Source organism: Eurypyga helias, unplaced genomic scaffold (genome assembly GCF_000690775.1).
Source record: "Eurypyga helias isolate BGI_N326 unplaced genomic scaffold, ASM69077v1 scaffold17081, whole genome shotgun sequence".
Classification (NCBI taxonomy): Eukaryota; Metazoa; Chordata; class Aves; order Eurypygiformes; family Eurypygidae; genus Eurypyga; species Eurypyga helias.
In genome coordinates, this window is record NW_010233077.1 from 16,474 (window position 1) to 29,926 (window position 13,453).

The window sequence follows — 13,453 nt, forward strand, 5'->3', positions numbered from 1 at the left end:
TTACTGTGATAAGATCATTCAAATTTGTTCACTGAACCAGAAAATACTGCTGTCCAATTCTTAATGTTTTGAAGACAAGCCTATACCGCAACTGAGGAAAGCAGAGAGCACAAACTGCTATTTCTGCTAAGCATGTGAAAAACAACTAAAATGCAGCATAATACCAATTCACCTGTTTGCTTCATGTCATTTTAAGCTGAATTTCACCCAAAAAATCCTCTGTAATATTACACTTCCAGTCCCCCTGTGACATTTATGCCTTATTCAGTGATCTCAACCACATCTGACTGCGGCAGAGATCTCAGTGGTAGTGAGTTTGCAACAATAAATAGGGAAGGAAGTAACACAAAATCAGATAAACCATTAGAACCAAAGAATTGTTTTGGGTGAAAAAGACCTTTAACATCGAGTCCAACCATTAATCCAGCACTAACCATGTCCCTGAGCACCTCATCCACATGGCTCTGAAATCCCTCCCGGACTTCAAACCTCCACCTCCTCCCTGGGCAGCCCCTTCCAACCCTGACAGCCCTTTCTGGGAAGACATTTTCCCTGATATCCAATCTAAACCTCCCCTGGCACAACTTGAGGCCGTTTCCTCGTGTCCCATCTCTTGTCACTGGGGAGAAGAGATTGACCCCCCCTCTCTGCACCCCCCTTTCAGGGAGCTGTAGGGAGCGATAAGGTCTCCCTGAGCCTCCTCTTCTCCAGGCTGACCCCCCCCAGCTCCCTCAGCCGCTCCTCACAGGAATTGTGCTCCAGCCCCTGCCCCAGCTCCATTCCCTTCTCTGGACACGCTCCAGCCCCTCAGGGTCTTTCCTGCAGGGAGGGGCCCAAAACTGACCCCAGGACTCGAGGTGCGGCCTCCCCAGTGCCCAGTACAGGGGGACGATCTCTGCCCTGGGCCTGCTGGTCACACTGTCCCTGATGCCAGCCAGGATGCCGTTTGTCACAGGAAAAGTGGTTTCCAAGTTCAGCTGAACATGACCTTCAGTGTCACTGAGCGTGAAAACTGGAGTCCTGTCCATACCACGATGTCACCCCATCATCTTCACAGGTATGGGGTACCTCCTCACTGCTGATTAGTCCAAAGCATATTTTGCAGTGCTGCAACGCCAATGAGTGGGCAGATAAGTCACCTGGTCCTCCTGCCTTTCAGAGATGCTCCTCCAGAAAATCACGTTTGGTTTTGGCCCTCAAAGTGGGCAGTCTGTCAGTCTTTGCTGCCAGCCACTCTGAGTGCCAATGATCAGCCTGTTTTGTGAGCAGTGTATAATCAGACTTATCTCATTTGGATTGAGATATTCAGAGTGCTGAACAAAAGATTTTCTCCTGGTTCTCTTTGGTGGTTTTCTACGCTGCCATCATCAGTAATGCATTAACAGTAAACAAAATGGTTCAAAGCGATGAAACAAGATAGATTTGCAAGAAGAGGCAGTAAGTTATTACATTATTTAGTGCAGGAAAAGCTTGATGTGGGAAAAGCTCACAGTTCATAGTCTGTTCATCAAGACATTATCAGTATTATTGTTCTACAGGAAACTTGCCTCTGGAAGTAAAATAAAAAATGTTAGTATTTGTGTGAGGGTACAGATCAGTCAAGATTAGGAAACTCTGTTCTGCTATTTTTGAGTGCCAAGAGTTGAAGTTACTTTATATCAGTAATTCTTCCTTCCCTCATTGTCCAAGGCCACTTCTGGTGCCCTTGAAGGATTAGAATTGGCATCGCTCTGCTTTTTGTAATGTATTAAGTATATTTTAGATATAATCATGGCAAGAGCTGTTAAAGCCTCACAAGATTTCTGAGTTAATACACAGAGCACATAAAAAGACTCTTTACCACGCCGACTTGCTAAAACATTACAAATAATATGCAATAAAAGCACTGGCTGTGGCTGATGGACGCTTTCACGCAGCAGTTACCTCCCGGTAACCGCACGCCCGCATCCCCCGCGCTGGTTTTGCTGCGCCCAGGGGTGAACCCCTTTGTGCTGGGATTAGCCGGCCACATGACCATCTCTGCAATCACAATAATCGCCCCGTAGCCTCCTATTCACAGCAGCCGGGAGCGATAAAGGTCAGGCTCAGCGCGCTCTTTCCCAATTATCCCCCAGCCCGGCCGAGCCGTAGCAGACAAGAGCAAACACACTGGCTGAGACTCCTGGTCCGGCTTTAACATGCTACTAATGCACAAAAGCTACTCAGCTGCTGTGTAACATCTTCTGCCTTAATCAGCGCTATTTTGAAAAGTTTGCATGAATTTTTTAAATATATTTTCTCCAGGCTCACTGGGGTTATTAAACTGCTCAAAGCGTGACAAACAGGCCAGGGAGAAGGCAGCTGGACCCTAAGACTGAACTTTGAAACTGAAGAGCTGGGAAATCCTAATCCTGAAGCAAGCAGAAATGGATTTCCTTGGGTTTAGGGGGCTTGAATGATCAATCAGTTCAAAGGACTCCTTCCACTGCTAACGTGGTTTTGCTGGGAATATTGTATGTTTGAAAAATGGAGTTTTTAACCTCTTCTCCAGAGATCCAGTGCTTTTCAGAATTACTTGACTGCAGTGATGGCGATGAAGAGGAAATACTAGTATGTGGAGAAGATTTAGAGCTTAATCCTTTCGATGGCTTGCCTTACTCTTCTCGTTACTACAAACTCATGAAAGAAAGAGAAGAACTTCCAATATGGAAAGAGAAATACACATTTATGGAAAGCCTGCTTCATAATCAAATTGTGATTGTGTCAGGAGATGCTAAGACTGGCAAGAGCTCCCAGGTCAGTACAACATGCTTGGTTGGGGTTTTTTATTATTTTTAGAATTTTAAATACTGTACACTTTCTAGTTAATATTACCATTTTACTAATATTACATATTTTTAACACAGAAGAAACTTTCTGCAATCAATTTACCACTCGCTGCTGTTGCCCTTTATTTATATGAGGCACATCAATATCCAGATTTATGTCATACTAGTATCTGGTTCAGTTGGCAGTGGGCTGTTTCTGTGCTGAGTGCTGCTGAGCTCTGCAACAGAATGACATCCAGTTCTACAGAGTTCAGGGCTGCAGCGTACACTCACAAAGCTGTTTTGAGCTTCGCAGTGCTCAGTGTAGGAACAGATGTGCACCCATCTATTGTAATCTGAAGTGCTAAGGCCAGAGGGAGAAAGTGAAATACAAAAAGTGACAAAAGATTAAAATATAAATTTAAAATATGCATATGAACATATATTTAAATAACTTTCTCCAAATATTCACAAATAATCAACACTTACTTTATGTTTGTCCATTACAAACCATTTTTACTTAGTTGATGATGTCTCTTGGGCCACAGGGTGAACTGAGCACCAATGAGCAACTTTTCAGACTGTGACTGACAGACACAGTGTCAGAAACAACTAACAAAAATCCCACACTACAACTTTTACTAAACTTTTTACTATTTAACTGAATACTAACTTTAAAAATATCAAGCACTTTCTGAATACTGAATAAAAACCACATGCATTAACTACCGTCATTTAAAAGCCTGGACCAGGTGTACACATACCCTTAGAAAAATTCTCTATATTCTTGTATCTATCAGTAGGGGCACTGCAATTGTTTTCTTTGTATACCAAAACATCACACCTCAACTGAAAACCTAACAACTATATACTCTCACATCTACGGCTCAGAATATTTCAGCTAAAATTTTTCCCTACTGAAATCAGAGGTGTCTTTCCACTGTCTTCAGAGAGGCCAACCCCAAGTGTGAAATGATTGAGGATTTATTTCTAGTTGCTCTAGTATTTTATTAATAAGTAATTCCATCTACATTTGGCTGGCCAATATTTTATTCATTTGGAGACTTTTACTGCCTCCCTAATATTGACTAAACATGTCATTTTATCCTCTTCTAGTCCTTACTCACATTGAATGCCCAGTGGAAATGGTAAACTCTGCCACACCTTGGCTGGATTCAATGCATATTCTTACTTGGAAAATGTGTTTTCGTTCTGATTAGTGCTACATCAGAAAAGAAATACAGTGGATTTGCAGCAGGTCATAAGGGGAGGTGAAAAAAGTTCTCAGGGAATGAAGGACTGAAATCACTAGGGCTGTTTCTCAGGGAGAAGTAATGGTTTTTCTCTCAGTTCAGCCAAAAGTAAATGATTTTTCCAAGAACACACAACTACTTTACAGAACTCATGTTAAAAGACATCACTGAAGCCAAGATGTTGACTCTAAACACATAAATATTCACCAGGACTATCAAATTCTGTTGTAATAATATATAACAACCTAAGTCTGTTACCACAGTAAGCAAAGAAGAATTTTCAAGGAAGTGTTATAAGCCAGAATATGATTGTTTATGACTGGAATCAGGAGAAACTTTCCTGCAGAAAAAGCTGTAAGATAATCACCATTGCAGGGCTTCTCATATCTGCCAGAGACCTTGATGCTGGACGCTGATAATAGATCACATATTGAACCCAAGACATCATACTTCTAACTGAAAATTCATCTGTTCCTATAAAAAGGATACACACCCATTCGGTGCCTGGAATATTTTTTAGAGTCCAAAGCCTTTACCCCTTGCTACTGACTGTAATTTATACAAAACCAACTTTGCATAATAATAAACGACTTGCTAAGTAATAATAGCTTTTTAAATTGTCCTTAAACAAATTTAGAAGATGTAACACACTGCTGGCTGGTTTTTAAACATTTCCAGAAACACAACCATACAGAAATAAGTGGTATGTGGCTGATGCACCTAGTTTATATATGTTGATTAAGTAAAGAATTTGAAACTTAATACTTTCACTAAAATCAGAGTTATGATGCATGATAACTATACATTACAATACCACATCAATAACACATCAATATATTCTAGTGCTGATTTTCTATTGTAAATGCATAAATTAGAGAGCTACTGCGTAAGATGCTGGAGCAGTTCAGTTTCACTGAGCTTTGTTGACACAGTAATTAATCTGAAATGACATATATTTACTCTGGTATTTGTGAGTTTGCAATCCTCTTCTTCCTAGGACATGAATATGATAGAGCATGGGCAGGTTTACTGCTGAGCCAGCTGAGAAGCCCCTGCCAACAACTGCACTAATATTGTTGAATCAATCAGCAGATGCTTAAGAATGATACTGCCAGTGTTACCTTCTCTCCAGGGGCCAATTCTGTCCTTTCTGCAATATGTTTAAACTAATCTGAGTCCAGTTGAGACATTCCCAGGTAAACCCCGTAGTCCATATCACTCCAGCTCTTGACTATTTAAGAGATTCAAGGTCTTGACATTTACCAACGCAGATAATTTTGGTGTGAGGTGCAGCACATCCATCAATAGTCCAGCAGACAGCAAGCGGTATGTGCTCAAGTTTAGTTCTTCCACACAATCTACTGCTTTTGCATTACTGTCTCTGCTAAACATGTTAAATACCAAATATATCTGTTTTCTTATTTACTTACAGATTCCTCAGTGGTGTGCAGAGCACTGCCTTTCTGTCCACTATCAACACGGCGTAGTCGTATGCACCCAGGTACACAAGCAGACAGCGGTGTGGCTGGCACTGCGCGTAGCTGATGAAATGGATGTCAACATTGGCCACGAAGTGGGGTATTTTGTCCCGTTTGAAAGTTGCTGTACAACAGAAACCATCCTGAGGTTCGTGTGTTTGGTTTGTAATGCCTGCAAGTTAATATGTTCCTTGCAAGCGCAACAGTTGGCAGCCCAGCAGTCCTTAGGCGCTTCACCGCAGCCCTTCACTGACGGGGTGGGGACGGGCAACCTAACAGCCATGGCGGAACATTGCGATAGTTGCAAAAGGTTTTTGTGTACAGTATGAAAATAAAGAAAACCCGACACTGCTTTATAAAGTTGCGTATAGCATTTTAAAATGCAGACTAAGCCACAAGCTGTAAAAGGTTTGAAGCAGGTGTTCAGTTTTACCTTTGGTAGAGATTTAATTGGGCAAGGTTACGGTCTGTGCGAAACTTCATTAAGCACCTCAGTCACCTCCATTCTACTTTTACTCTCTCAGTTTTCCGTTACTGGAGTGTTCATAACCGGAAGAGAACATGGGATAACCTATCGCAAAGTAAAGCTGGAATTAAAAGCAATCAAAAATCACTGCTAGAAAAGGGTATATTCAGTAACAAGAGTCAATAGCATTTATGAGGATTTTTAAGATAAATGCACTTAACGTATTAAATATGGCAGGTGACAGCAGCAACACGGGGATTTAGATTTTGAGTCCCTCTGAAAGTCAGGAGTTATTTTTTCTGGTTCCATTATACGGCAGGAATAAACAATAAAATCTAGATCATAAACTTTTTTCCCAGCCATGTGAGCTCCTACTGATTTCCAGCGGAGAAGAGGATACTCACCACTTCTGAAAATCAACTGCTCTTCCTTCTGCGTGTGCTTTTTCTTTCGCAGAGAACTACGTAACCCTCATCCTACAGCACGTCTTCCCTCACCTGCTCCTGATGTGAAAGGGAGATGAACCCTATCCTCTCACACACCAAGGCCTGGTTCAAGAAGATTCAAAGTCCTGCTGAGCAACACAGAAAAAAAAATCCTTTTAAAAAACTTTCAGTAGGAGGAATAATAAGGATAAATGTGAGGAGGGTGTTATGATATTTATTAATCTCTTGTCTTGGTTCTGGCACCGCCTCAAGTGTGCATGTACAACTTTTCATCATGTGAAAGCATTAGTTCCTCCAGACTTGGTTATGGCATGTAATATGCTTAGATAGTTTGGAAGAAAAAACACTGAGTTACGATTTTAGGGCAAAGTATTTCTTCTTTTGCCTGGAGCATCCTTTCAAGCACAGTGCCACTTAGTGTCACTGAATTACAGAGTTTTTAGCCCTTTAAAGATGGATTTAAACACACAGTTGAGACTGTGATACTGTCAAGAAAATAGACTCTTTGTTCTTACCAAATCTTTCTTGTTGGAACAGAATGAACCAAGCTGTCCCAAAGACCCTGAATTAAGTTCTTGTAATCAAATCTGTAACTTCCAAGAAACTTTGTGGTGCTTTTGTGTCTATGTTGCAGATACTGTACAGACGATATGCTACAAAGGGAAATGATGTCTACTCCTCTTCTGAACTACTACGGCGTCATCATCCTGGATGATGTGCATGAAAGAACTGTTGCAACAGACGCGCTACTTGGCCTTCTTAAAGATGTCTTGGTATCGAGACCAGAACTGAGGCTGGTAATACTCACTGCACCTCATATGTCCAGCACACTGCAGGATTATTACGGCAGCAGCCCCTTCATAAGGGTGGAAAGCAAACACCGCGCAGAGGTTGTATACTCCTGCAGCGTTCAGGAAGATCACTTTCTGTCTGCACTAAGACTGCTCTTTGAGATACACCATACAAAGGAGAAGGGCGACATTGTGATCTTCCTGGCATGTGAACAAGTAAGTTATTAAGTGATTCCAGTATTTCTGATTTTAATCAAGACACAATTTACATCTGTGGTTATAAATATAAATATAAATATAAATATCCTACTGCCAGTATCTAAGACACGAGACATTGCCAATGGTCTTTTTTAGTTCAGGTCTTTCCTACAGAGAAATTATGGTATACATAATGCTGTATTTTCTATATATAACATAAATTAACACAAGAAACTATGAGATTTTCTGTAGGCTTAAGGAAAGGCCATGATCATTCAGTGTGATGCAAAAAGTAGCAAAGGGAGCATACAGGGACAAGGGCCATAGATGCAGGGAGTTAATGCATGGCAACTTACTCTGGCATTGGGCATGTCACACTGTGTTGTCCTCATTTTGCAGGAATGGACACATGTCCACTTTGCATAAATGTCCCACTTGACAGGAATGTTTTTATCTTGAAACTCCCTACAAGGTCTCTCCTTGCATTCTCCTCTATGGCTGCAAACTTCCCAGCCATTTGTGTACACGACAGCGAGAGGCATCTCTGAATCCCTGAATACTAGCATGCCCTGAATTCACTGCTGCCAGGACTGCACAATCATGTCCTTCTCAGGAAAATTTCACAGTACTTTATGGCTCTCACAGCAATCTCCCATCAAATAAACATCTTAAGACTTGAAATTATTATTATTATTTATTTGCTGATAGTGATCTTCAACCTTCCACTTTGTATCATTAAATCTGCTTCAGAACAACCGATCTGCCTGAGCAGCTCCAGGAGATAATGACTTCTCCCATGCAAAGATAAATTACCATAAACTACGCAGGTAGTATTGCTTTTCACTCCAAAAAGGGAGATGGATATGAAACCCTTTCAATAATGCTAATAATCAGATTTAAAGTTTATAGACACAGATTTTACAAATCATGAATTAATTAATTCTCTGTGTCAGTTCCCATATTTACGCTAGGTAATGATAGAGTTGTTACACATAGTTTTCCCATTTCAGAAGGCTGAGAACAATACTAAAACAATGCCTTTCTTGCAAGAAGAGATTACGTAGTTCTCTCTCTCATGAACAAAACACTCATTATGAACCGTTACCGCACAGCTCACATCCCGTGCGCTTTCGCTTAGCCGTGATTTAAAGGTTCATATTGCTAATGGCTCAGTGGTTCCTAGCACTTAGCTGTCTCTTAAACTGAAGCAAATTATGAATAAACTAAGAACATCAAGATTTATGTGCTGTCTTGGTGCCAGCCTTGCTATTCGATGCCACTGTTGTATCTTGATAAGACTTTTACAGAATACTTTCCACCTATAACTACCATGAACGTAGGGTCACTCTCAAATAGAAACTCAATCTGCTTTTTCAATTTTGAAATGTTTGCTAATAAAAATGCTATTGAAAAAAACCCCACAAAATCCCTTGCAAACTGAACAAGTCCATGAATGATTTTTGGATAACTTTTTAAAAAAAAAAAAATCATTCCCAACATTTTGTATTTTAAAAAATGACCAAACCAACAAGAACAACAAAAATAACCTTTTACAATTTATATTTGGCCTCCGAATTTGTTGGCTGTTTGAAAGGTAATGTTCCATTAACACAGCTTAGGGATGTTTCATTGACTTTATTAAAATCTTCACAGAGCTTATCAGTCATTAATAGCAAAAAAAACCCCACAATAAAAACCTTTACAATACCTACATCTTCTTAAACATAATAATTCAGGTGAGGTTAGGAGTTTCTGCATACTGTAACCTTTTTAAGTATTGTTAATGGACTAAGAACATAACAGTAGTTTCCAAAGTGAACCAAAGAGGGGCTCTGCCATTTTAGCCCTTCCCACGTCCTAAATACATAACGTTTAGTGCCCATTTCTTAATTTCTTAGCCTTGCTATTCCTATACTATATTTTTGCACATCTATCTACTCCTGGAGGTTGGTTTGGGTATGATTAAAGCCAGAGAAGACTATTCTGAAAACTGGATACAGACAGTACATCCTCATGCATAGCCCTGTTCCCATTTTCTTCCTTTAATTATTAATCATGTAAGATTTAAATGTTTAAATGTTGATAGATAGCTAAAATTCATTTTAGAACTAAAAAGTTGCTTTAAAATTAAATATTGATATTTGTTTTCATACTCATGAGAAAAAAGAAAACAAAAAATCTCTCCTGATTACAGGAAATTGAAAAAGCTTACCAAATGATCAGACAGGAACAGCCTCATTTAAATCCTGACCTTGGAGAACTCATCCCAGTTCCTTTATACCCCACAAAGCAAGACCTAATTCCCAAACCAAATCAAGACAAACAGAAATTCTGCAAAAAACACAGAAGAAAAGTCCTACTCACCACAAGCTTTGGAGGATCTTTGATTTGGATTAAAAATGTAACCTTTGTCATCGATGTGGGTGTTGAAAGAAGAAAGGTTAGTGAAGTTAACCAAAATCAGTACGCCAAAAACAAACTGTGCATAAGGTTCTCTTTCAGGGTGGGGGAAAGGGAAATGGGCAGCTAACAGATTGATGGAAATAGTTTCTAAAGCATCAAATATTTTTCTATTCTTTCATAAACCAGATTCTGTAACATCTTTAACATTCGAATTACCAAAATTTAAATAACTTTCATAGGCATCTTATGTGAAAACCAAGCAAGAAAACACAACTGCTTCCTAAATTCAGTCAAAAGCAAAATTTTCAAGTGTCTAAAGCTAAATTAAAACTCTCAGCTTAAATTGCCGCTAATTTGGGCACCAAAACCAACCCCATTTCATTTGCAAACTACATCTGATCTTAGTTTTGGCCCATCAGTCACAACTATGTCTTCAGCATCTTACAGACAGAGTGAGATACCAACTGGCAGATTACCTAGTTGAGTAGATGAACCTCATCCCTTGTCCAACACCTTCGCAATCAGTGTAGTGTCACAGATCACATAACATGGAAGGAGGCTCACAGAAAGCCAACTTCTTCACGAAGCTTCTTTTGCTACGTGCTTCCATCAAAGTACCTCAAATGTTGCAATTTATCAAATTTATCTTTTACCTTTTACAGTTCATTTTAAGTAGATCCTCAGTTGTTGTTTTCCACCCCATCCTGGGAAGGACTAGGGCAGCTGCAACTGCAGCTCTCTTATTTCTTCCATTTGTACAAAACTGGTGTCCTAAAGAATGAGTGACGATGGAAGAACAAGTCACTATGTGAATTGGAAAGCTGCACTACTACAGGCTTTGTAACTGTCCTACAGAACCTGCTAGTCAAAATAAATAACCGAGTCACAGGCAAAAGGAACAATATAATACAGTTTCTTTATATAACCCAGAATGGAACTGACAAAATTAGATCTAAGTGTTCCTAAAATTTTGATTAGTGATCATTGATCCTGGCTAGCCTTAAAAGTAGCAAAAGGTTAGGAAATACCACTCAATTTCATTTTTATTGGAAAAAACCCTGTGTTTAACACTGTCATGTTTAAGGGCTCATATTTGGCAGTTATAAACTAATTCAGCCTCAAGCCAAGAAAAAAAAACAACAGTCATACTGTCCTGTGAAAGGAACGAAAACCTAAGAGCAGTTTTCAATTAGACCACACATAACCCACTTTATTTCTGATATTTCAGTTTTTTTGGATGATGGAAATGAATCTCACTTGCACGGTAATCTGAAGCCCAAAGTAAAACTCAGTGCTTCCAGAATTCTATGAATCAGAAATACGAAGTGATGGGAACAAATCCGTTTCAACACAGTCCTGATGGCCATCAAGTCCCCTCTATTGGTTACACAATTTTTACCCTTTAATTCAATTATTTTGTCCTAACAGCTGAAGTTCAGTCCTCTACTGTTCATTCCTCAGCAGTTCAAATTCACGTTCAATCCCTAAGGCTGAAAGTCAGCCGAACATAGAAGAAACAGGCAAAGTTTTGTACAGAACAAAACTCCACATAAATCTTACAGTTGAGCTATGTAATGAACTTACCTGGAGGAAAAGAAATTTGACCCCTGCACGGAGGCATATTTTACCTTCTTTATTCAAACCCTGCTTAAAGTAGTCAAGGTCGATTCAGACGATGACTAGAAAGTTGCCTTATCGGGGTGTTGTAAGTCTTGCCATCTCCCACAGAAGCCTATGGACATCATCTGGTGGTCAGAACAGGGAAAGAATCAGCTCCTTAGCTAAATAAAAATAAAGTACATTTAAGAAAAAAATTAAATAGGGCATTGTGTATCTTTGTAACAGCCCCTGTCTCCTGAACAGAACTGACAGATTTCAGTACCGAGACAAAAATCTGGAGTTATGAAACAAAATGTTGGGATTCTGTCATTGGAAGAAACAATCTTTTTTGATGCTTTTCTTGATAATACTATAGATGGACATTTTCTGCTTTAGTAAATTTCTTCAGAAAAAGACATTTATCTTAAAGTACACTTGCAGAGTTATTGCAAAATGTGTCTGTCAATGTAGCAGTGTGCTGACTGCTCTCTTTTCCAAGGTGGCAAAACATGTTGCATAAAAAGAAATGAAACTGTTATTATACTTTCTGTAAAACTACCTAGACAGAATTTCAATACAGACCATTAATATTTTTGCAGTCTTCATTGATTTATCTGATGCTTAATATTTCTTTCATTTAAAGGTGTACAATCCTAGAATCAGAGCAGACTCTGTTATAACGCAGCCAATCAGCAAAAGTCAAGCAGAGATGCATAAACAAATTCTGGGCATGTCTTCATCAGGTAGAATTATTAGCTCAAAATTTAAACCCATTAGCTCCAATTATTAATGGAATTGATGTGGCAATACAAAAAAAAAAAAAGAAAAGAAAAAAAAAGGTAATTTTCCTGAAATCTCTTCCAGGAAAACTCTTCTGCTTGTATCCTGAAGAATTTACGTACAAAGAAATGAAACCACATCCACCAGCCAAAATACAGGAATCAAACCTAACTAGCATGGTTCTCTTCCTGAAGAGGATGGATATAGCCGGCTTAGGACACTGTGACTTCATAAGCAGGCCAGGTAATGATGATGCACCCATTTTCCATATTTTTATTATTATTTTTGCAGTTATATAAAGATTCATTTTGCCCTGCTACTCACAGTACTGTTTTTTATCAAAGCACTTGTAACAATATTTCCACTGTTCCTGCCCTTTACCTGCTAGAACAGTTCTCCATGGAATACTTGCCCTTGGAAAAGCCGTAGTGTGTACCAACGGTTTGCTCTGAAAAAGACCATCAAGTATCTGAACGGAATTGGAATGGCAGGGGTGGGGGGAATACTCAATATTCCAAATATCTTCTCATCTAGGTTTCATATTATTTTCCTGGCACCCACAAAGAAAACTTCTGTCCCATTGTGCAAGGCATTGTACAGATACCCAACAAAATATATTCCTTTAATCTAAAGTTTACAACCCAAATCAACTACTGTTGTTACCTAGGAGATGTATTTGGAGGAAATTAACTTTCTTCTTATCCTCCAGCATCTCCCACCCCAAATTTATAATAAGCTGTTACCTAAAGATAACATTATTTATAAAATAAACCTTCAATACTAGACAGGGAATACTCTGAATTTTGAGGCAGGAGCATGAAGAAAGTGGTGCTTATTATTTTTTTTTATTTTACTGACTTCATATTTTAGGGCTTTTTCTATAGAAGGATAGTCTCCTCTGTTCTGACCTACCACAAAACCAAGGTACCACTGCAAATTTTGCTCTCCAAGAAGGAGATATGATATGAAGCCAGGTAAAGTGAGCGAGATACCACTGATTTCACTGATCTGGGGATCATGTGACCTACTGTTAGCTTCGTTTGTGGTATTATTACAGTGCAAATAGGAATTTTTATACTATCCTCCCTTTCCTCATGGACATGCATGAAATTAGAACAATCACTTGTCTTCCACGTGTTGTGCACCACAATTAATCAGTAAAAAAGAGTTTACCTCCCACTGTTGGTTGTTGTGAGACCGTAAGTGGAATTTTTAAGTGAAATTTATTCTACTTTTCTCCCGTGTGCCTGTTC

General features: G+C 39.2%; 1 protein-coding gene across 1 annotated transcript in view; it reads left to right on the forward strand.

The window, feature by feature from the left end:
* The first annotated feature begins 2,505 nt into the window (after nucleotides 1-2,505).
* DHX32 (DEAH (Asp-Glu-Ala-His) box polypeptide 32) overlaps nucleotides 2,506-13,453 on the forward strand; it is a 24,679-nt gene continuing 13,731 nt past the window's right edge. The window contains exons 1-6 of the mRNA XM_010161629.1: nucleotides 2,506-2,775; nucleotides 5,472-5,665; nucleotides 7,064-7,436; nucleotides 9,613-9,858; nucleotides 12,064-12,163; nucleotides 12,285-12,443. Of these exons, the coding sequence (XP_010159931.1) occupies nucleotides 2,506-2,775; nucleotides 5,472-5,665; nucleotides 7,064-7,436; nucleotides 9,613-9,858; nucleotides 12,064-12,163; nucleotides 12,285-12,443 (1,342 nt within the window). The remainder of the gene's footprint in view (nucleotides 2,776-5,471; nucleotides 5,666-7,063; nucleotides 7,437-9,612; nucleotides 9,859-12,063; nucleotides 12,164-12,284; nucleotides 12,444-13,453) is intronic.